Raw genomic sequence first — 23957 nt, 5'->3', positions numbered from 1 at the left:
GTGCAGCAAAGGGTATTAAAGGATATTGAGCCAAGGTGGATCAATGGAGTTAGGATACAGATCAGCCCTGATTTCATTTAATGAAGGAACAGGCTCGAGGGGCTGAATGACCTCCTCCTGTTCCTATGTTCCAATGTATGGAACATGCGGTCTGTGTCACATATTTCCCAGTGTTGTGTTTGGGAAACGTCCGGAAGCAGAGCCCGCCTGTTTGGACCCACGAAACCAATCGAGGAGCACAGGATGGGATATGAGACGGAATACAGTTCTAATGCTGGGAATTCTGCCGCTATTGTCCTAGTTTAACGAATATAAATATTAATTTGAGAGGGTATTTCACACCATTCTTCAGCTCCTCTCTGAATTTAGTCTGGGTCACTGCATAAATACACGTGTTTGTGCAGCAGCTCAAAAGCAGGAGCATGTAGCTGGTTTGATCTGCGATAAACATCGGGTCATTGAAACCTGTGGAATAATAACTGTTCGTAATTTGCATTGATAGGAAATATAAAACATACGTCATCCATAGCAGTATGAAATTGCCGGATATCGCAAAGAGTAAGATGATGGATTTTCTTCGGTTCTCCATCTCCGGATCATTGTGATTCGCATCACTCTTGCTGCCCCTGAGCCTCCTGCGGACTCTACTGGCAACCAAAATGTTTCCTACAGTCAGAGAATTGAGCAGCAATATCAGGAATATTGGGAGCAGTGGAGTCAAACAGCGGTGAATCCATGTAAATGCGACCCATGCAGCTGAAGGATAAAAGTCTGGTTTTACAATACAGCCCCAGGGTACGTTCTCCAATATAATGTATGGTTCAAATGCAAAGTACCAGGGGATGTTTTTTAAACAGAACAGCGGGCACAAAGTTCCTATAACCACGGCTGCAGTTTTCTCGGTGCAATATTTAGTCCTCAGCTTCTGGCAACAAATGGTTATGAAACGATCAAAAGTGAAAGCGACTGTTAACCAGACAGAAATGTCTGAGACAGCATGGTTAAGGGCAGTTTGGAAAGAGCACACAGGGGTGAGGAACAGGAAGTTAGTCGGGAAATAATACTCCTTAATCCGAAACAATATTACGTCATTGATAATGACCAATAGATCCGCCGCTGCCATGGCCACCAGGTAGCGAGTGACACATTTCGAGAGACCGCACTTTCCTCGGGACAGGATCACAATCGTCATCACGTTAGCTGTGAAAGGGAAAGAAACAGAAACAGTGAATCACACAACAGGTTACAGCAAAAGAGCCAATTTCACAGTATTTTGTGTGAAACATACATCTTATGAGAGTATATGAGAGTGCTGAGTAAATAATAACAAATAAACATTCCCAGTAAAGAGGAAGGAATGAATCGAAGATATTCTCTGTGAATTTACTCGGAACTGCACCCTCTCTGACACCGTAAGTTCGCCAGAGGAGCAGTGTAAACCCGGCGCAGCACCAAGGATTTTTAATTCCATTGATGAACATTAGCCAAAACAAAGCGAGATAATATGTTATAAATAATTACAATCAGTTGTAAGTCAGAAGGGCAAATGACATAATGGAAAGAAAACGTAAGAATATAGATTGCAAGTAAGTAATAAATTGTCAACTATAAATTGGGAGATACTTATTCAGTGCGGAGCAGTGAAAATTAAGCCAGCTCAAAATGCGTCAATGCAAAATGGGGACCCCGAAGGGTGATCTCAACTGGCTGGGTTTGGACCCGTGAGCAGGAGAGGGGAGTGGACCAGGTGGTGGTCGGAAATCGTTCGGAGTTGTCAGATTTTATTCTCAGACTGGAGGTCGTGACAACAGATTGCAGCAAAACTCTGCTGTCAAACATCATCACACAAGGGAACTTGGCAGGTTTGAACTCGACCAAGTTGCAGCAATTTCGTTTCACAAACCCCAGCTGAACCGATCACATGGTCAACAGACTTTCCATCGCTGCAAAACCCATGTCTGTCATCGACAACTTCCACAGTCCAACACCATTTGGGGAAACTCCAACAATGTCCGCAAGGGGCAAAGGGTTAGAAATGAGCAGCAACGGACAACTTTATCTTGTTCGATTATGCCTAAAAAACAAATGTACCTTCCAAGTACAGGATGCAACAAGGGACACAATCCGACCTCAAAGGGATGTGATGGCAGCGATCCCGAGATCGAATAATAGACCAGTGCAAGTGACAATAGAGGCTGTAGTTCAACCCGGTCCCCGGATTACAGTACAGACCAGTGCAATTGATAATAGAGTCTCTCGTTCGACCAGGTCCACGGATCGCAGAACAGACCAGTGAAAGTGACAATTGAGGCTGTGGTTCCACCAAGGGTAACAAAGTACCTGCCGAGATTCAACTTCAGAAAGATTGTCTGGGACATTCATACCTCTGAATTGAATCCATCTGTAATATCACTCCGACAAAAAATCGTTATGAAGAATTTGTCTCCATGGTCTGGAATGAAGTAATTGAGGAAATTGCAGCTGTTTTCGTAAATAGTCTTCAAAATCTCATTATTCATTAATTGTGCTGTTGGATTGGAAAATTACAATGGACTCTCCAATATTTGAGAAGGGTGGGAGATAGAAACTATATCACGATATACCTGCCGCTCTAAAGTCAGTTGTGGGAAAATTACCAGAATCTGTTAATAGGGACAGAGTGACTGAGCACTTGGACAAATTTGAGCCACGTGCTAGTGCAGAGAAACACAGGGTAATTCGGCACCAACGCGTGGCGAAGGCTCTGGGGTCGGGACTCAGGCTTTCGTTTCCTCAAACAGTGGCACTCCAACGACATAGGTAGGACTAAGAAAGAGGTTCTGCTGAGGGAGTTTGAGCAGCTATAGACTGAATTATAAAGCAGAACTACAAAGGTGATAATCTCTGGATTATGACATGAGCCACGAACAAATTGGCACAGATTAAATCAGATCAGAGAGAAGAATGCGTGGCTCAAAGATTGGTGTGGGAGAAGTGGGTTTAGTTTCCTGGAGCACTGGCACCAATACTGGGGAAAGAGGGAGCTGTTCCGTTAGGACGGGCTTCACCTGGACCAAGCTGGGACCAATGTTCTGGCAAACCGAATAAAAAGGGCGGTAGAGAAGGCTTTAAACTAAATAGAGTGGCGGAGGGCTCAGGTGGGATGAAGTTTAGATTAATAAAAAGAAAAGACAAGGAAGTAGTACAGGAAAGCGATGGGGGTAAAGATAAACAGAGTGTGTCAGGAAGGGACAGAGCATACAAACATAAGAGTGCACTAGCAAATGGGGCCTGGGTAGGAAAGAATGGTAAAAAAGACAAATTGAAAGTTTCTTTATCTGAATGCATGCAGCATTCGTAATAAGATCGAAGAATTGACGGCACAAATAGAAACAAATGGGTATGATCTCGTGGTCATTTTCGCGACGTGGTTGCAAGGTGACCTCGGTTGGGAGCTAAATATTCAGGGTTATTTAACATTTAGGAAGGATAGGAAAAAAGGTAAAGGTGGTGGGCAGGCTCTGTTAATAAAGGATGAATTTGGTATAATATTGAGAAATGATCTTCGCTCAGAAGATCAAGGTTTCGAAACTATTTGGGTGGAGGTAAGAAATTACAAGGGAAAGAAATCGCTGGTGTGAGTAGTATATAGGCCCGCTAACAGTAACGACACTGCAGGGCACAATACTAATCAGGAACTAAGGGGGGCTTCTAAAAAAATGTAATGCAAAAATCATGGGCGATTTCATGTTTCACATAGATTGGACAAATCAAATTGGCAAAATAGCCCTGAGCAGCAGTTGACAGAGTGTATTCGCGACTGGTTCTTAGACCAATACGTCGGGGTACCAATCAGGGAGCAGACCATTTTGGATCTGGCAATGGCTAACGAAACAGGATAAATTAACGATCTCAAAGTGAAAGATCCCTTGGGAAGCAGTGATCACAACATGATAGAATTTCACATCCAGTTTGAGAGCGAGGATCTTGGGTCCTGCTTTCAACTGGTTAAGTTCAATTTTAAAGTGTACATTTTTAAGTTTCTGTCAGGCTTCAGCAGAGAGAGCTGCTGTAGTAAGTAAATTGGTTAGCTAGATTAAACTGGAACCTGAAGGTGGGGCAGGGCTGACTCATCTGAGTCACAAACTGTAGAAATACAGGGGCATGTCAGTGCGACAGCAAGGAGTGCGGCAGGACAGAGTGGCTTGCTGAGCGTTTGGTAAGGGTGGGAGTTCGGTGAAGTGGGGGAAGGAGGTGCTGCTTTGCCTTGCTTTTCCTAACTTTTTCCACAGAGCGACAGTGGACCTGAGCGTTGAAGACTGAGATTAGGGAATAAAAGCAGCAACAGACCTGCAACAAGAGAAAGGAACTGTGCAACGTCACAGGTGAGACAGGAGAGTCCGAGAGGTGAGCACAGTATAAAAGGAGAGACCGAAAGCGGAAGGAGAGTCTGAGAGTCTAAGGCAAGTCATGGCAGCACAGCTCGCACTCGTGATATGCTCCACCTGCACTATGTGGGAAGTCATGGACACTACCAGTGTCCCTGGCGACCATGTGTGCAGGAAGTGTGTCCAGCTGCAGCTACTGGCTAACCGTATTTCGGAGCTGGAGCTGCGGGTGGGTTCACTGTAGAGCATCCGCGATGCTGAAACTATCGTGGATAGCACGTTCAGTGAGGTGGTCACACCGCAGTTAAAGATTTCACAGGCAGAAAGGCAATGGATGACCACCAGGCAGAGTAAAAGGACTAGGCAGGTAGAGCAGCAGTCCTCTGGGGCCATCTCCCTCTCAAATAGATATTCTGCTTTGGATACTGTTGGGGGAGATGGCTTATCAGGGGAAAGCAGCAAGAGCCAAGTTCGGGGCACCACGGGTGGCTCTGCTGCACAGGAGGGGAGGAAGAAGTGTGGCAGGGCTATAGTGATAGGGGATTCAATTGTAAGGGCAACAGAGAGGCGTTTCTGCGGCCGGAAACGTGATTCCAGGAAGGTATGTTGCCTCCCTGGGTCTCGGGTCAAGGATGTCACGGAGCGGCTGCAGGGCATTCTGGAGGGGGAGGGTGAACAGCCAATAGTCGTGGTCCATATTGGTACGAACGACATAGGTAAATAAAGGGATGAGGTTCTGCAAGGTGAATTTAATGAGTTAGGAGATAAATTAAAAGCAGGACTTCAAAGGTAACGATCTCAGGATTACTACCAGTGCCACGTGCTAGTGAGTATAGGAACAGGAGAATAGACAGGATGAATGCGTGGCTGCAGGGATGGTGTAGGAGGGAGGCATTTAGATTCATGGGACATTTGGTCCGGTTCTGGCGAAGTTGGGAACTGTACAAACGGGACGGATAAACCCGAGCAGGAACGGGACCAATATCCTCGCGGGGGTGTTTGCTGGTGCTGTTGGGGAAGGTTTAAACTCGAGTGGCAGGGGGATGGGAACCTGAACGGGGAGTCAGAAGGGAATAAAGTTGAGAGCAGCAAGAGAGGGGAAGATCCAGGGGAAATTTACAATAGAAATAGTACAAACAGTTGTTCAAGAACAAGTGAAAGGGAAAAGCGTAGAGCAGCAGAAAGAAAGTGTACTTGAGGCACGACAGATAAAATAAGAACTAGAAGGCGTAAGGCAGCAAAGCTGAAGGTCAGGCTAGGGTGTGTGGCCCAACTAAGAGTTCTATTTACAAATGCACGGAGTATAAGGAATAAATTTAATTAACTACAAATTCAAATTGGAGGGTATGACATGATAGATATTACTGAGACTTGGCTGCAGGATGGTCAGGATTGGGACTAATTATACCAGGTTATAAGGTCTACATGAGAGATAGGGTAAATGGATGATGGGGAGGAGTAGCCTTAATGATTAGAGATGAAATCACTTCAATGATAAAGGGGGATATAACGACAGGTAAGCAGCCAACATAGACCTTATGGGTTGAATGGAGAAATAGGATATGATCTAAGACTATAGTTGCAGTTGTACACAGGGGCCCTGGCAGCAGCTCTGAAGTGCTAGATTGTATAAATGCAGAGATTCGACAAGCGTGTAAGAAAGGCATAGTGGTCTTAATGGGGGACTTCAACCTTCACATAGATTGGGAAAAGCAGACTAGCAACTGTCAGAAAGGTAGTGAATTTCTTGAGAGTGTCCGGGATAGTTTTCAACAGCAGTATGTCCTAAAGGCAACAAGGGGGCAAGCCATACTCGATTTAGTAATGAGTAATGAACCAGATTTAGTTAACGGCTTAACTGTGCGTGAACATCTATCCAATAGTGATCATGACATGATGGAGTTCAATGTAGTGTTTGAAAGGGAAAAAGTGAGTCAGCTGCTAAGATTTTAGACTTGGGCAAGGCCGACTTCAATGGGATGAGACAGAGACTTTTCACAGTAAACTGGGCAAATCTGTTCATGGGTAAAACGTCTGATGATCAGTGGGAAATGTTTAAAGAAACATTTAACGTGATACAGAATTGGTTTATACGCCTGAGGTGAAAGAACTCTACTTGCCAAAAAAACAGCCATGGACAACAAAAGAGGTAAGGGACAGTATAAGGCATAAGGAAAGTTCAGACAAAAAGACATAAAATGGTACAGATCCTGGCGAATGGGACAGATACCAAGATCAACAAAGGGTCACAAAGCAGATAGTAAGGGCTGCAAAAAGAAAGTATGACATGAAACTTGCAAGGCATATCAAAAGCAATACGAAGAACGTTAATAGTTATATTAGGAATAAGAGGGTGGTCAGGAGCAGTGTTGGCCCCTTGAAAACTGAAAGTGGGGATATTGTCATTGACAATGGGGAAATGGCGGGCATGTTGAACAATTACTTTGCGTCGATATTGACAGTTGAAAAAGAGGATAGCCTGCCGGAAATCCCAAGAAAACTGATATTGAATCGGGGACAGGAACTCGATAAAATTAACATAAGTAAAGCAACAATAATGAAGAAAATAAAAACACTAAAGAGTGACATTATGACAAGTGGAGTCCCGCAGGCATCTGCCTTGTGGCCTTAATTATTCACAATATTTATTAACGACTGAGATGAAGGCATAGAAAGTCTCATATCTAAATTTGCCGATGACACAAAGATTGGTTGCATTGTAATCAGTGTAGATGAAAACATAAAATTACAAAGTGATATTGATAGATTAGGTGAATGGGCAAAACTGTGGCAAATGGAATTCAGTGCAGACAAATGCGAGGTCATCCACTTTGGATCAAAAAAGGATAGAACAGGGTACTTTCTAAATGGTAAAAAGTGAAAAAAACAGTGGATGTCCAAAGGGACTTCGGGGTTCAGGGACATCGATCATTGAAGTGACATGAACAGGTGCAGAAAATAATCAAGAAGTCAAATGGAATGTTGGCCTTTATATCTAGAGGACTAGAGTACAAGGGGGCAGAAGTTATGCTGCAGCTATAAAAAAAAACCTGGTTAGACCGCATCTGGAGTACTGTGAGCAGTTCTGGGAACCGCACCTTCGGTAGGACATATTGGCCTTGGAGGGAGTGCAGCGTAGGTTTACTAGAATGATACCCGGACTTCAAGGGTTAAGTTACGAGGAGGGATGACACAAATTTGGGTTGTATTCTCCAGAGTTTCAAAGGTTAAGGGGTGATCTGATCGAAGTTTATAAGATATTAAGGGGAACGGATAGGGTGGATAGAGAGAAACTATTTCCGCTGGTTGGGGATTTTAGGAGTCGGGAGCACTGTCTATAAATTAGAGTCAGACCTTTCAGGAGCGAGATTAGAAAACATTTCTGCACAGAAAGTCTTGTAGAAGTTTGGAACTCACTTTCGAAAACGGCAATTGATACTATCTCAATTGCTAAATTTAAATCTGATATAGATAGCTTTTTGTCAAACAAATGTATTTAGGGATATGGGCCAAAGGCAGGTATATGGTGTTCGATCACAGATCAGCCATGATCTTATCAAATGGCGGAGCAGGCACGAGGGGCTGAATGGCCTACTCGTGTTCCGATGTTCCTATGTTCCTATGTCTGAAACTATTGTATTGAACTTAAAGAAGGGCAATTATAAAGGAATGAGGGCGGAATTGGCTGAAGTGGATTGGGTAAATAGATTTGATGGTAGGATGGTGGAAAAGCAGTGGCAAACATTTAAAAAAGATACTTTGAGACTCGCAACAAAAATATATCCCTGTTAGGACGAAAGACTCCACAAAAATGGTGAACCAACCAAGGCTAATGAAGGAAGTTATAGATGGTATCAGTTTAAAAGAAAAAGCATACAGCATGGCAAAGATTACTGGTAAGCCAGAAGATTGGGAAAACTTTAAAAACCAGCAAAGGATGACTAAAGGAATAATAAAGAGGGAGAAAATAAATTATGAGAGTAAACTATCAAGACATAAAAACTGACAGTAAAAGCTTCCACAAGTAAATAAAAAGGAAGAGGGTAGCTAAATTAAACATTGGTCCCTTCGAGGATGAGACTGGCGAAGAAATAATGGAAAACAAGCAAATGGCAGAGGAATTGAACAGAAATGTTGGATCTGTTTTCACAGTAGAAGATACTAATATTACAACAATAGTAGTTGAAAATCAAGGGGCAAAGGAGAGGGAGGAACTAAAAACAATCACTATCACTGGAGAAAAAGTATTAGGTAAACTAATGGGTCTAAAGGCTGACAAGTCCGCTAGACTTGATGGCTTGTATCCTAGGATGTTAAAGGAAGTGGCTACAGAGATAGTGGATGCATTGGTTGTAATCTTCCAGAATTCAGGAGATTCTGGAAAGGTCCCAGCGGAATGGAAAACCGCAAACGTAACACCCCTATTCAAGAAGGAAGTGAGAAAGAAAATTGTAACGAAAGACCAGTTAGCCTTACATCTGTAATTGAGAAAATGCTAGAATCCATTATTAAGGAAGTAGTAGCAGGACTTTTGGAGACTCATAATACAATCAAGAAGAGTCAACATGGTTTTATGAAGGGGAAATCGTGCCTGACAAATTTATTAGAGTTCCTAGAGGAAGTAACGGGCAGGGTGGATAAAGGGCAAGCAATGGATGCAGTGTATTTGGATTTCCAAAAGGCATTCGATAAGGTGCGATATAAAAGATTGCTGCACAAGATAAGAGCTCATGGTGTTGGAGGTAATATATTGGCATCGATAGAGGATTGGCTAACTAACAGAAAACAAAGAGTCGGGATCAAAAGGGTCATTTTGAAAATGTCAATCTGTACCTTTTGGGTGCCGCAGGGCTCAGTGCTGGGGCCTTAACTATTTGCAAAATATATCAATGACTTGGATGAAGGAACAGAGTGTCTTGTAGGGAAATTTGCTGATGATACAAAGATAGGTGGAAAATCAAGTTGCGATGAGAACACAAAGTGTCTGCAAAGGGATATTGACAGGTTAAGTGAATGGGCAAAAAATTGGCAGATGGAATATAATGTCGGAAAACGTGAAGTCATCCACTTTGGGAGGAAAAGTCAAATAGCAAAATATTATTTGAATGGAGAAATCCTACAAAATGCTGCGCTACAGAGGGTTCTGTGTGTCCTCGCCCATGAAACAGAAAAAATCAACATACACGTGCAGCAGGTAATCCGGAAGGCAAACGGAATGTTGGCCTTTATTTCGAGGGGGATGGAGTGTAAAAGCAGGGAGATCATGCTACAACTGTACAGGGTGCTGGTGAGATAACACCTGGAGTAGTGCGAACAGTTCTGGTGCCCTTATTTAAGGAAGGACATACTTACATTGGAGGCAGTTCAGAGAAGGTTCACTAGGTTGATTCGGGATATGGAAGGGTTGTCCTATGAGGAAAGATTGAACAGGTGGGGTGTGAACTCATTAGGGTTTAGAAGAATGAGAGGAGATCTTATTGAAACCTACAAGTTTCTGAGGGGACTCGAAAGGGTAGATGCTGAGAGGATGTTACCCCTCATGGGGGAATCTAAAATTAGGGGGCATAGTCTCAGAATAAGGGGTCGCCCGTTTAAGACGGAAATGAGCAGTGATTTCTTCTCCCCGAGGGTCGTGAATCTTTGGAATTTTTTACCCCAAAAAGCTGTGAAGGCCGAGTCATTGAACCTATTCAAGGCTGAGTGAGACAAATTTTTGATCAGCAAGGGATTCAAAGGATATGGACAATAGGCAGGAAAGTGGAGTTGAGGTAAAAATCAGATCAGCCATGATCTGATAGAATGGCGGAGCATGGTCGAGGGGACGAATGGCCTACTCCTGATCCTATCTCTTATGGTCTTATGGTCTTGTGGTCTTTTGCAATAGGGGGAGCCTTTACAAACCGGATGGCCTCTACCTGTATAACGGTGGTGCGAGGTGGTTGGGGTGAGAGGTGTTGGCAGGCAAGATAGCTGGAATGATGGGGGAGGGTTTAACCTGGATGCGGGGGCGTTTGCGGTCAGTGTAAGAGAACACCAGTTAAATTGGAGCAACTTTTATGTGTACCAGTGAAAACACAAATCAAAGCTTAATGAGTCTAATTCCAATAGTGGGAGGTCAACAAACTAAAATTATTGATAAAGTAAATGGGAAAGACAAAAATCAGAAAGCTAAAAAAGCTGCGCTTGCATTAATAGAAGAAGTCTGATAACTAAGATGGGTGATCTGGAAGGTATTGCAGCGGTTCATAGATTGGACATTAGTTTCATTACAGAGACATGGTGGAATGATTCCAATCAATGGTATACCTATCTGGTAGGGTGTAAATTGTTTACAGCAGACCGTGTCAAGAGAGAGGGCGATGGTGTTGCAGCATATGTAAACTCCAGTATTGAGGCACAAGTCAGAGAGGATATATAAAAGGAAAGTGCTCCTCTACTTTTCCGAGTTGCTCACCATTTAGAATATCCCCCGATTTATCTTTCTTAGTTCCAACATGGATGACCTCACACTTGCCCACATTAATCTCCACCTGCCATAATTTTGCAGCGCGTTTCCCGCCGAATATCCTTCTCTGCTCAACCGACAAGTTCTGTGAGCGGAGCGTCGGTGGAATAGCGCCACCCGGTGGGAGGGTATCTAACTGATCACCAAGCCAGTTGAATCGCAGAATGTCCGTGCCGTGGACAAGGTGAAACCCGAACTCAGGCCAGCCAAGATGACTTTAAAACTTGCTCAATTACGGAGCTGTAGTTGTCGAACTTTCAGCTGCTTACCTCACAGTGAAACGTCGTGTAATTATTTTGAAACTGGTAAGAATATTGTTAAATATGAGGCGGTCGTAATGGATGGTCAGAAAGTTCGGTGGCATATTCAATGTAATGGATTGTCCTCGGTCTCAGTGCGAGCACCCCATACCAATCAATGTGTACACACATGGCCGCCTGAATTGCCTGAGATGCAAAGATGTAGATGAAAGATTCAGTTCAGTCCTCTCCACTGATCAACTTGAGCAGCTTTTATTGATTTACTCGGGGAGAGAATTCCAAAGATCCACTGCCCTCTGAATGAAGAAATTCCTCCTCATTTCAGTCATAAATGGCCGTCCGCTTATTCTGTAAGTATGCCCCCTAGTTCTAGGCTGTCTAGCCAGGAGAATCAACTTCTCAGCATCTACCCCGTCAAGCGCCCTCAGAATATTATGTTTTTCAATGAGATCACCTCTCATGCTTCTAATCTACAGAGAGTACAGCCCCATTCAACTCAATCTCTCCTCAGCGGAACATCTCTCATCGCAGGAATCAATGAAGTGAAAATTCTGGCACCGCCTTCAAGAATATCCTTCCTCAGCTATGGAGACCAAAACTGTACACATTGCTCCAGGTGAAGACTCACTAAAGCCCTGCACAACTTCAGTAAGATTTCCTTACTCTTGTAATCCAACCCCCTTGCAATAAAGGCCAACATGCTTATTGTTTGCTGGACCAACATGTTTATTTTCGAGTTCCTTGTACGAGGACATCCAAATCTCTGTGAACACCAACATCTAATAAATTCTCATCATTTAAAAAATAATCTGTTTTTCTATTCTTCCTACCAAAGTGAGTAACCTCACATTTCCCTACATTGTACTCCTTCTAACACCTTCTTTCCCACTCACTTAACCGGTGTATATCCCTTTGCAGACTTTTTGTATTCTCCTCACAGCTTACATTCCCAACTAGCTTTGCATCATCAGCAGACTTGGATGCATTACACTCGGCCCCTTCATCTAAGTCATTAATAGAGATTGTAAATAGCTGAGGCCCAAACACCGACCTTTCGACACCCCACTAGTTACAGCCTGCCAACCTGTAAATGTCCCGTTCATCTCTGCACTCTGTTTTCTGTCCGTTAAGCAATCCTCTATCCATCGAAACACAAACATAGAAACATAGAAAATAGGAGCAAGAGTAGGCCATTCGGCCCTTCGGGCCTGCTCCGCCATTCAAAATGATCATGGCTGATCGTCGAACTCAGTCCCCTGCTCCCGCATTTTCCCCATATCCCGTGATCCATTTAGCATGAAGAAATATACCGATCTCCTTCTTGAATACATTTAATAACTTAGTCTCCACTGCCTTCTGTGGTAGAGAATTCCACAGGTTCACCACACTCTGAGTGAAGCAATTTCACGTCATCCCGGTTCTAAGTGGCATACCCCGTATACTGAGACTGTGACCCCTGGTTCTGGACTCCCCAGCCATCGGGAACATCCTCCCTACATCTAGTCTGTCTAGTTCTGTTAGAATTTCATATGTTTCGATGATATCACCTCTCATTATTCTAAACTCTAGTGAATATAGGCCTAGTCGACCCAATCTCTCCTCATACGTCAGTCCTGCCATCCCAGGAATCAGTCTGGTAAGCCTTCGTTGCACTCCCTCCATGGCAAGGACATCCGTCCTCAGATAAGGAGACCAAAACTGCACACAATACTCCAGATGTGGTCTCACCAACTCCCTGTATAACAGCAGTAAGACATCCCTGCTCCTGGACTCGAATCCTCCTACTCCCACCAGTGTTTTCTCCTCCTTGTTAAATCTTTCTTCCACCCAAACTGATTCTACTTCCTGTTCTTCTGAACCAAGATCCATTCTCTCCACTGTCCTCATGTCATCCTTTATTATCAGATCGACACCCCTTCATTTGCTACTCTGCTTTCGGAACGTCAAGTTCCATGGAATATTTCATTCCGAACCTTGGTCACCTTGAATCATGTTTCTCCAATGGCGATTAGGTCAAACCATTTTATCTTTATTTTTGCAACTAATTCGTCTCTCTTATTAAGAAGCTCCGTGCATTCAGATAAAGAGCCTTTAATTTTAACTTTTTATCATTTCCTAAACTTTGAACTTATTTTTTGATGCGTTAATGGAACAGCTCCCTCTTTCGATCGTACAGTTGCCAATGTTCAATGAATTGAAACCCTTGTCTCCCACATCACTCTTTGAGCCACGCATTTAACTCTTTGACCTGTTTGTCCCTATTCCAATCTGCACGTGGCTCAGGTAGTATTACAGAGATTATCACCTTTGAGATTCTGTTTGTTAATTCAAACCCTAACTCCTCAAATTGCCTCAGCAGAACCTCATTCTTCTTTCTACCTGTGTCGTTGGCTCCTACATGGACCACGGCAAATGAATCCTCCCCCTCATGCCCTAAGTTATTCTCCAGCCGCGAGGAGATATCCATAACCTTGGCAAACGGTTGGCAACGCATCCCACGGGAATCTCGGTCGCGGCTGCAGAGAACTGTGTCTATCCCCCTGAATATAATATCCCCGACCACGACAACATTCATTTACTCCCCCGACTTGAATGGCCTCCTGTGCCACAGTGCCGTGGTATCTTTGCCCATCCTACCTGCAATTTTTGCTTTCAACCTTAAAGGTAGCAAGTGCCTTGTACCTGTAGGACAAGGTCAAATGCTGTGGCTCCTCCAACATTACATCCAGGGTCCCCATAACAGCCTGACTCGCAATCACACCCTCCTGTTTTTGACCACTGAACGAATCTAAACTACAACCTAATCTAAGGGGTGTGAATGTCTCCTGGATGAAAGTGTCCAGTTAACTCTACCCTTTCCGGATGCATTGCAGTGTCTGCACCTCGGACTTCAGCTGAACAACTTTGAGCTGAATCGCCTTGAACTGTGGACACTTACCACATATGTGGTTGCCTGGGATCTCTCTGATCTCCACAAACTCCCACATGCTGCTTTTCCATTCACTTAACAGAAATACAGTGTTCATAACCTGACAACAGCCCACTGGCTGAATATTGCTCACATTCTCACTTACAGCCGCATCAACTTGAAACATTCAATGTATTTCGTTGGAGAATAAAAACACATTATAACATCAATTAACATATCACACAAGAAAGTTGGAGGAAAGGGAGGTCGTGATATTCTCTGAATTTCTGACACTCACCCGAAATCAGCAAAAGAATCACTTCAGGACAAATACAGCAAATGACAAGTCCCGCAAGAGCAGCAGTGACACAGTGAGACCCGGATTTATACGAACAGGAACCGGTTTCTATGATTTACCGGGAACTCGAAGGGTTCCAAGATTAACACAGGAATTAATTTGCACCTCTGAAGGTTTCAGTTACTCTGGAAATGGACATACGATGAATGCAACTCTCATTTCAGAAATTATGGCTCATGGTCCTAGATACGGGATATAAGGACATAGGAACAGGAGGAGATCATTCAGCCCTACGAGCCTGTACCTCCATTGAATTAGATCATGGCGGATTTGTAACCGAACTCCATTTACCCACCTTTGCTCCATATCCACTGATATTCTGACCCAACAATGATCTATCGATCTCAGTGCTCATTTCTAGATTTCCAGAATCCTTACTGTGAAAAAAATGTTACCTTATTTCACTCAAAAATGGCCGAGCTCTAATGTTAAATTTAACCTCTTCTTCAGGACCCCACCATAGTAAATTGTTTCTCTGCATCTACCTCATCGAATCCCTTTACCATTTTAAATAACGAGATCAGATCATCCTTCAACCATCTAAACTCACGGAAATACAACCACGCTCATGCAACCCGGCTTCATAATTGAACCCTGTCAGCCCCGGTATCATTTTGATGAATCTGTGCTGCATCCCCTCCAAGGCCAATATATCCTTCCTGAGATTCTGTGCCCAAATCTAAAAAGAGTGCTCCAGATCGGGTCTGACCAAAGCTCTGTACAACTGAAGTAGCACTTCCACACTTTTCAATTAAACCCCCTGGCGATAAAAGACAACATTCCATTAACATCGACCCCTACTTTCTGTCTCCTATCTCACAACCAATGACCGACTCATGTCACAATTTAACTCCAATTCTAGACGTTCGCAATTTTGCTAATGTTCTCTTGAGCGAAAACTATCAAAAGCACGGAAATAATTGACATTGTAGCATAACTTGAGAATGTGGAGTTAGGGGTATATAACATTTCGCACAGTACTGAAGATATTCTCAGATAAAATTACACCAGCTGACAGCACGTTCAATGATTGTAACAGATTGGAGCTTTTGCTGGACATTACAAGTACATTATGATCCCAATGAAAATATCACAAAAGGAAGGTGGGGGGAAACGCAGATTTGATATTCAATGAAATTTTGACATTGAGAGAGAAACAGTAACACAAATGCTTCAGAATAAACAACAACTTATCGGACACATAACAAGAACATTGATTTATTTAAACCCTGATTCATAAAGTAAGTAATTGTTCTGAATCAAACATCAAACACCACCTGGAGAACAGGAACACGGCGAACGGATATACAATCAATTAAACTTTATTTGTGTCTGAGAATTGATGGTGACTCTGGGTGCGGAACACCGAGCTACAACTGACCCTGTAAGTTGATATATTCAGAGAAACCCTCATTAATAGAGGCGCGAATTTTCCAGTGGGAGTATTAGGCTGCATTGACATTGAGACTGGTGACAGTCAGAGGGACAGTCAGGCAACTCACTTCACTCGGTTCTTACTGAGCAACATCTTTAAACAGACTTCACAGTTTTATAATCAAACGGCCGAAATATTGATGGTTTATCCGATCACAGGTGGATGGAGGAAGAGGTGATGAAGGGATATGGGGACAGGGCGGCAAAATGCGATCAGAACAATCTTCTCACTCTAAGGATCTGAGTGATATTAAAGGTGAATTTGTATCGAGCAGCGTTTTGACCGGGCGGACAGACTTGCTAAAAGTGCAGCAGGTGTATCAATCTGCAAGTGAGTGATCTAACTGATAAAAGTGTCCGGTTAGTATAAAGGGGCCATAACCCGGCATCTAATCGATGCTATGGGTAAAATACAGGTGGTGGAGGATGAAACGGGTTTCTCAAATCGGGTCAAACCCAGGACAGTTTCATGGAGCGCCGCTCCGCGGTTTCAATCGCTCTATCACTGCATTGGATTCCCAATCTCACCTGCATCGTGACAGAAAGGGGTCTGACATAAACTAGCTGCTTCCCACCGGCAGAGGGCAGCAAAATGCCGGCCCGTTGGTTGAAGAGGTGGCTGATTTCAGGCTGACAACCGTTCATGGGAGAAGATCAGAGTGAGAATCAGTGTTCTACGTGGAGCACAAACCCACCCTGGGAATGGATTGTGATCACCAGGAATAATATCAACACTTTGGTGGGAAAAGACCGAAAACAGTCTGAAAGTTCTGATTAATGGGATTGAACAAATCCCACTCCTGATTGTTCGGATTCACAGTTATATGTCCAGGTTTAGAACGGATATGAACGAGCGTTAGATCAGCGGAAGGAGGGGAGGAGAGGGAGTCTGTTATATGTCCAGTTCTTGAACGTATATTACCTAGTGTTAGATGAGGGGAAGGAGCAGAGGAGAAGAAATCTGTTATATGTCCAGGTATTGAACGGATATTGCCGAGTGTTAGATGAGGGGAAGGAGGAGAGGAGAGGGAGTCTTTTGGGACCACGGGAAATAACTTTAAATCTAAATATATCCACTGTATCACAAACTGCAAGGATTCTCAGTTAAAAATGCACCAATTTGAAACTCATTTGATGATCAAAATAAGCTGCAGCTTTTGATGGAGATGAACAATAACATTATACTGTCAATAGAATGATCAGTCAAGGAACAAGATAGAGCGGGAAATACAGTCACTGAATTTCTGCCTTTGATTTAACTTGGAAAAAACACAGTGAAATAAGGACAGTTACCGAGATAAGAGTCGTAATACGGTTAAATTCTGAATCATACATTTAGGAAATGAATATAATAACTTACCGGGGACTCCAATGGCTGCTATAATCGGATAGTAAATCATTACTGTCTGTATAATTGGCGGCAACACGGTAAATGGATACACGGCGAATGGAACTCTCATTCTGTCAGAGAAGTGATGGTGAATCTTGACGCTGGACACACGGCTCCAACTGACTCTGTGAGATGAGAGATTAAGAGAAAATCATTATTTATAATCGAGGGAAACATCCAGTGGGATCAGGGAACAGCAGCATTGACATTACTTCCAGTCATTCGGACAGCCCGCAATTCCCTTCACTGTGATGTTTGTGCTGCACTAATTAATTCCAAAGGATATTGCAAGTATTTTCAAATGGAACAGCCCAACGATTGGTGCAATATTATGTTCATATTTCTATCTAACAATATACAGTAAGCCGGACTCTGACAGCATCACTGCAACACGTTAAACAGAAGGAGGTTCAATTTCCCTCCTGTTTTGTGACACGGTTCACTCCTGTCGATGCACCGACTCAATACCAATAATTCTCAAACATGCTTCACGGGTTTGCATTGCTCCCCGCGATGAAAACACGTGGTATCATATTGTCATATTATGTTTCAGCACTGGAGGAGGCCATTCGGCCCATTGTTCCTTTGCCGGTTCTTTGAAAAAGCTATCCATTTCGTCCCATTCCCCTATTCTTTCCCCGTACATTTCTATATGTTTTCATTTCAAGTATTCATCCAATTCCCCTTTTTATAGTTACGATTGAACTTGCTTCCACCACCCTTTCAAGCACTGCTGTTAAGACCACTAAAACTCGCTGTGTAAAAAAAATATTTCCTCATGACCGTTCATGATTTTGAACACCTTTATGATATCTCCCCTTATCCTTTTTTGTTCAAAGGAGAAAAACCCCGGCTTCTCCAATCTCTCCACATAACTGAAATGCATCATCCCTAGTATCTATGAAATCTCTTCAGAGCCCTCTCGAAAGCATTAACATCTTTCCTAAAGTGTGGTTCCCAGAATTGAAAACAATATTGCAGTTGCGGCATTACGGGAGTTTTCTAATGGTTTGGTATAACTTCCTTAATTTTGAACTTGATGCCTCTAATAATAAAGCTCAGGATCCCCTATGCCTTTTAATAGCCTTCTTAACTTGTCCTGCCACTTTCAAATATTTGTGTATGTGCACATCTAGCTCTCTCTGTTCCTGCACCTCTTTGAAATTGTACCATTTAGTTTTGATTACCTCTCCTCATTCTTCCAACCAAAATATATCCCCTTGCACTTCTCTGTGTTAAATTTAATCTGCCATGAGTCTGCCCATTTCACCAGTCTGTCTATGTCCTCCTGAAGTCTGCTGCTATCCTCCACATTGTTTGCTACATTTCCCTGTCATCTGCAAACTTTAAAATTATAACATCCATACCGATGTCCAGGTCATTAACATATATCAAAAAGAACTGTGGTCCTAATACTGACCACTGGGGAACACCACTGTATTCTTCCCACCAGTCTGACAAACTAGCGTTCACCACTACTTTTTGCTTTCTGTCTCTTAGCCAATTTTGTATTCACGCTGCAAGTGTCCCATTAATCGCACGGGCTTTAATTTTGGTAATAAGTATATTATGTGTTACTTTATCAAATTCCCTTTGAAAGTCCATTTACACAACAACAATTGCACCAACCTCGTCAACCCTCTCCACTATTTCATGAAAGAACTTAATCAAGTTAGTCAAACACGATTTCCTTCAACAAATCCGTGCTGACTTTATCTTATTAACCTTTTCCAAGTGATAATTAAGTTTGTCCCAGATTATTGGCCCTAAATGTTGCCCCATCGCCGACGTTAGGCTGACTGACCTGCAATTGCCTTCTTTTCCCCCTTTGTGATCAGACGTGTGACAGATGTAACGTTTTCCTTTCGTTCCTCAGCCATGCTATCTGCCTCCACAAGAACATCTCCTTTTATTGTCCCTGATCGGTCCCACCCTTCCTTTGACTTCTCATATTTATACAATTATGAGACTTTTGTCTTCCCTTTTATGTGAGCCACTAATCTATTCTCATATTCTCTTTACCCCTCTTATTCCCTTTTTTAGATCTCCTCTGTACTTTCTGTATTCAGCCTAGTTCTCTACTGTTTTATGATCCTTACATTTGTCATAAGCCTTCTTTTTCTGTTTCATTTTAGTCTCCGTATCTTTAGTCATGCGTGGATCTCTCGCTTTCCATGCCCTTCCTTTCTACCTCTCAGTGATGTGTCCAGTCTGTACCGGAAAGGAACTCCTCCTTGACCTTCCCCGTAATTATTGTAAACCTAATGATATTATGATCAGTGTTCGCCAAATTCTGCCCCACTGTAACATGCTCCACCTGCCCAACTTCATTCCCCAGAACTAGACCCTGCATTGTATTCTTACTCGGTGGGCTGGAAACACCCTGTCCCATAACGTTATCTTGTACACATTTCAGGAACTCCTTCCCCACTTTGCCCTTTACACTCTTTACTGTCCCATTCTATATTGGGACAATTGAATCCCCCCGTTATCAGAACTCTATAATTCTTGCATCGTTCTGTAATTTGCCCCCAAATTTGCTCCTCTCTCTCCTACCCACTATTTGGTGGTCTACAGTTTGCATCCAGTTGCGTAATAGCTTCTCTATTGTATCTTAATTTTAAACAAATAGTTTCTGTCTTTGAACTCTTGTCTACATCATCCCTTTCCAGTGCTATATTAGTGCATTCGATCAATACTGCCTCTCTTTCCTTCACTTCCCCATCTTTCCTGAATGCCTTGTGGCCGGGAATATTAAGTACACTGTCCTCCCCTTCATTGAGCAAGGTGTCTGTTATTCCCACAAAATCATAGAACCATTAAGCGACTTGAGTCTGCCGCTCACCAACCTGTTTTGCCACGCTACGTACATTTAGGCACATGCACTCCGAACTCATCTTAGACTGCTTTTGATTTGACCCTGTCTGATATCTCCTGTTTCTGAACTCTCTTTTAAACTAGTGTTATTTGACCTTCCCAATCCTCTGTGTTCTTTGCTTCTCCCCTCCATTGTTTCCTTCTGATGCTCATGCCCCTGCCAATTTGGTTCAAACGCTCCACCACTTCACTAGTTAGCCTCCCCGCGAGGACATTAGTCCCAGCTCTGTTGAGGTGCAACACGTCCATTTTGAAAAAATCCCTCCTGCCCCAGAACTGATCCCAATGTCCCAGGAATCTGAAGCCTTCCCTCTTGCACCATTTATCCATCTGTTTGAATGTGGCCGTTCAGGCTCTTTATTCAATTAGGAATTTATGTCTTTCGGGCGGGAAGACATAAGGCTTTGCCCGAACACTTCAGGTGGACTAATGTAACCATAGACAAGGGCTTGAAATAACGTCGATTTCATTGAAATGAAGAACTTTAACGGTTACAGATGATGATGAAACTGACACCTTTCTATTTGAAGAGCGCTACCCGAGGTATCGGGACCTGGACGATATTGGAATAGGTTGTGACAAGTATGAAGCAGAAGCTCTACGGAAATCCACATCCCCAGGAGTCTGTGGGCTGCGGTGGGGATTCCAGTTTCTGCTCCGTTCATTAATTTCAATTATTATCCATTCCAGAGAGTTTCACTTTGATGTTTTCTGTGGTATTATAATAGTTCACGCCAAGGACAACATGAACATTAGGAACAGTAGGAGGCCATTCAACCCGTCGGGCCTGTTCTACCATTCGGTTAGATCATGGCTGATCTTCGCCTTAAATCCATTTTCCCAACTTTGCTCCCGATCCCTTGATACCCTTAACTAACAGAAATCTATCTATCTCAGTGTTGATAACTGCAATTGACCCTCGGACTCGACAGTCTACATGGGCCGGAACTGTTTTACACCCGACCATTTCTAACAGACTCAGGACAGACCTGACGTAAATACACACATTCATTGTCTTACTGACTGTACGATTTCAACATTGTCGTTCTGGGTGCACGGGCAGGACATGTTGTAACGTTGACTTTATTTCTACTGTTTGGATTCAGAAAGAAGGAAATAAAACGGCTTTTGAAGCTACCGGTGCGACGAGGTGGCCGAAATCATGAGGCGATGCTAATGCAGTGCGCTCGCAGGGTCCGAATCCCATTCTCCTCGCTATTGTATTACAAGTTGGATGCAGCCCTACCGATAAATGTTCTATTGTTTTTTACATTATGTAATTGGCTTGAAATCTATTCCTATCACTCCGGTGTTTTTTGTCTGTGTTTTCACATTTTGCATTCTGCATCAATGAGATCAACTGAATTTGGATAAATAAACATTCAGCTTCTATCTGCACATCATCTTGAAACATTCCAACATTTTCTCCACGTGCGTTGCGTCAATAAACCGTGTACATTCTGTCCTCTGGTGCTCACACATGCTCTGAATGTAAGTCAATCCTGATAAGAATCTTTGTTGCTATTTCTGCAAGAAACAATTTGAAGTTTCACTTTCTTTCCGGTCTCGAGAATGAGGGTATGAATCTTTTGAAATTGTCGAATGTTTTCCTATTGAAGTGAAGTGAACCGTGTAAATCCGGTTAAACCGGCGGGTCGGAATCACTTTAGATTGAGAATCCAGCTCTTCAACCTCTTCGCTAAAACAGCTCTGGTTTAAGAATTAAAGTCGTTGACCAGAAGCGGTCCCGCGGTGTTGGTCTGTGTTTAATCTCCACCATGAATGTTTAGCTTTACCCTAGAATCAGTTTGTCCAACGTCCTCACAGAAAGATTCATTCCCTCCTGTCTACTCGATTGGGGAAAATACAGAATATCAGCGAACAGCTGAATTTTTATTCGGCAATTGATTGATATTATTTAATGGAAATATAAAAGTAGCAGGGGGCGCTTTAACCTCATTTGTAAACCCGTGGACGGGAACCTCTGGAACTAATTTAACTCTGCAGTCAACACAGAGAGGCTGTGAAGCAAACCAAGGGCTTCTGCAAGCAGCAAATGAGGAAGAGGAAACGTTGCTCTCGCTGCTCTCTGGAACACAACGGTTGGAAAATGGGAGCAAAGAAACAAAACGAGCTAAAGGCACTGCTGGGATTTGAACCCAGGATCCCCTGTTGACAAGACAGGTGCTTTAACCACTGAGCCACGGCGCCCACATGCATGTCGGCTTTTTCCAAAGTTATCGTATTGATACTTTTGCAAGCGACTGTGTTGCTGCTTCCTCTTCATTTCGTCTGCGCAACAACATCAATCATTTGTTCATCGGTCTCTCCTTGAGAAACCATGGATATCAGTCATGACCCTCTCTTCCTTATCTCCTGGCAGTAGATCTTATTTCTCGCCCTATTCATCCTGTTGTATTCCCACACTCTCTCCACACTATCTGGTCTTATCCTATTAAATTTCGCATCTCTTCCCACGAAATGTTGGTGAGTAATGTCTGTGATACACCAGGCCTTGACCTACTCCTTTGGGTGACCTCCCACAACGACTGCAGAATAGTTTAATGTGTGTGTGTTTTACATTAGGAAATGAGTATTAGCGCTAGTCTACCTAGTGCACCTATTCTCACACAAACGACAATGTGGATTCAGAGCATTTAAATTTTAGGTCGTCTTACTGGATAAGACAAGTTGTACATTCAAATTTGGTGATATTGCTCACTTGAAATAATTAGTGCACAAATCGATGGTGCTGTACATGGAATAGAAAGCGAGATTTGATGGCTAGGAACCGTTTGAAAGGATGGCTGATCGGCTGTGGGTGGCAGCGAAATTTTATCGTGGCCGCGTGGATCTATTGCCAATGGTTCGTTGATCTCCGGGTGTGAATCTCGCTTTGGGGCTTTCACTGATTACCAAATGAGAAATCCGGGTTTCGAATCTCAGTTAAGCATCACTAGAATTTTGTTCTTCGTCAAAAATCATCAAACCGCTTGTTGCAGATGGCAGGAGCGCCATTTTTCAAAGAAAGAAGGCAGTGATGGATAGAAGTAAGGAAGACAGGAAGGAGAAGAAGCAAGAACGACTGAAAAGGAACAAAGGACTGAGCCTGAGAGAAAGAGAGTGAGAAGCTGAGAGGCTGAAGTCTGTGACTTTTCTCAGTCATTTCTTGCTGCCTCATACTTCATTTGCTGTTTTTGTCCAATCGTTAGGTGCTGCGGCGCGATTAATGACGTAAATACAGCGATTTGGCGATCGCCGTTCAAGGCAACGTTGGGCTGAGCGACGAAAGCAACTTTTATCGTTTAATTCAAACTTTCGGAGGAGCGGCGCAAATGTTCCAGAAATTATGTGCAAATCACGCCATGCCATATCTCACTTGCTACAATATTTACCTATCGGTAACGGAGCACGCCGTGAATACATCATTATGGCTCGAGGTCCCAGCAATTGCAGGATTATAATGAAAGTGAAATCATTCTCGTCCGTCAAAAGTTCGAACTTCTTCCACTCCGGGTTCGAACAGCCTTCTCTGTCCCTGCTCTGTCCACTTATCCCAGTTATTCACACAGAAAATGAGGCCGGTCCAGTATTGTAACAACTTGGGGAGAGCAAAAATCTGTCTCCTTCACCCGACAAAAGCACGCGTCGAACCGGGAACGAAACCAAACGGTAGCCGAGCACAGGCCTGGAGATCTCAGTGAATCAGCCGTCGGTGATATTAACCTCCCGATCAGATCAATAAACACCAGACAGTTGTTTCTATCTCTCTGCCTGGTGCTGAATCCAGATATAAACTGTGGCAGGTGTAAACTGAGCAGCTCATCGCTTCAACCACCTTCACGCTTCACCCTCTGA

General features: G+C 43.2%; 1 protein-coding gene and 1 non-coding gene across 2 annotated transcripts; both read right to left on the bottom strand.

The window, feature by feature from the left end:
• Positions 1–289: 289 nt before the first annotated feature.
• On the bottom strand, positions 290–13626 carry LOC137312958 (probable G-protein coupled receptor 139). Its single transcript, XM_067979320.1, has 2 exons — positions 13512–13626; positions 290–1200 (listed from the first exon to the last, which is right to left on the bottom strand). The coding sequence occupies exons 1-2, from the start codon at positions 13624–13626 to the stop codon at positions 290–292; spliced, it is 1026 nt and encodes a 341-aa protein (XP_067835421.1).
• An 8611-nt stretch (positions 13627–22237) lies between these two features.
• On the bottom strand, positions 22238–22310 carry trnat-ugu (transfer RNA threonine (anticodon UGU)). The gene has a single exon. It is a non-coding gene; the product is annotated as a tRNA-Thr (tRNA).
• Positions 22311–23957: the final 1647 nt, after the last annotated feature.

The sequence above is a fragment of the Heptranchias perlo genome, unplaced genomic scaffold (genome assembly GCF_035084215.1).
Source record: "Heptranchias perlo isolate sHepPer1 unplaced genomic scaffold, sHepPer1.hap1 HAP1_SCAFFOLD_44, whole genome shotgun sequence".
Taxonomy (NCBI): Eukaryota; Metazoa; Chordata; class Chondrichthyes; order Hexanchiformes; family Hexanchidae; genus Heptranchias; species Heptranchias perlo.
This window is presented reverse-complemented; position numbering and strand designations above follow the sequence as displayed.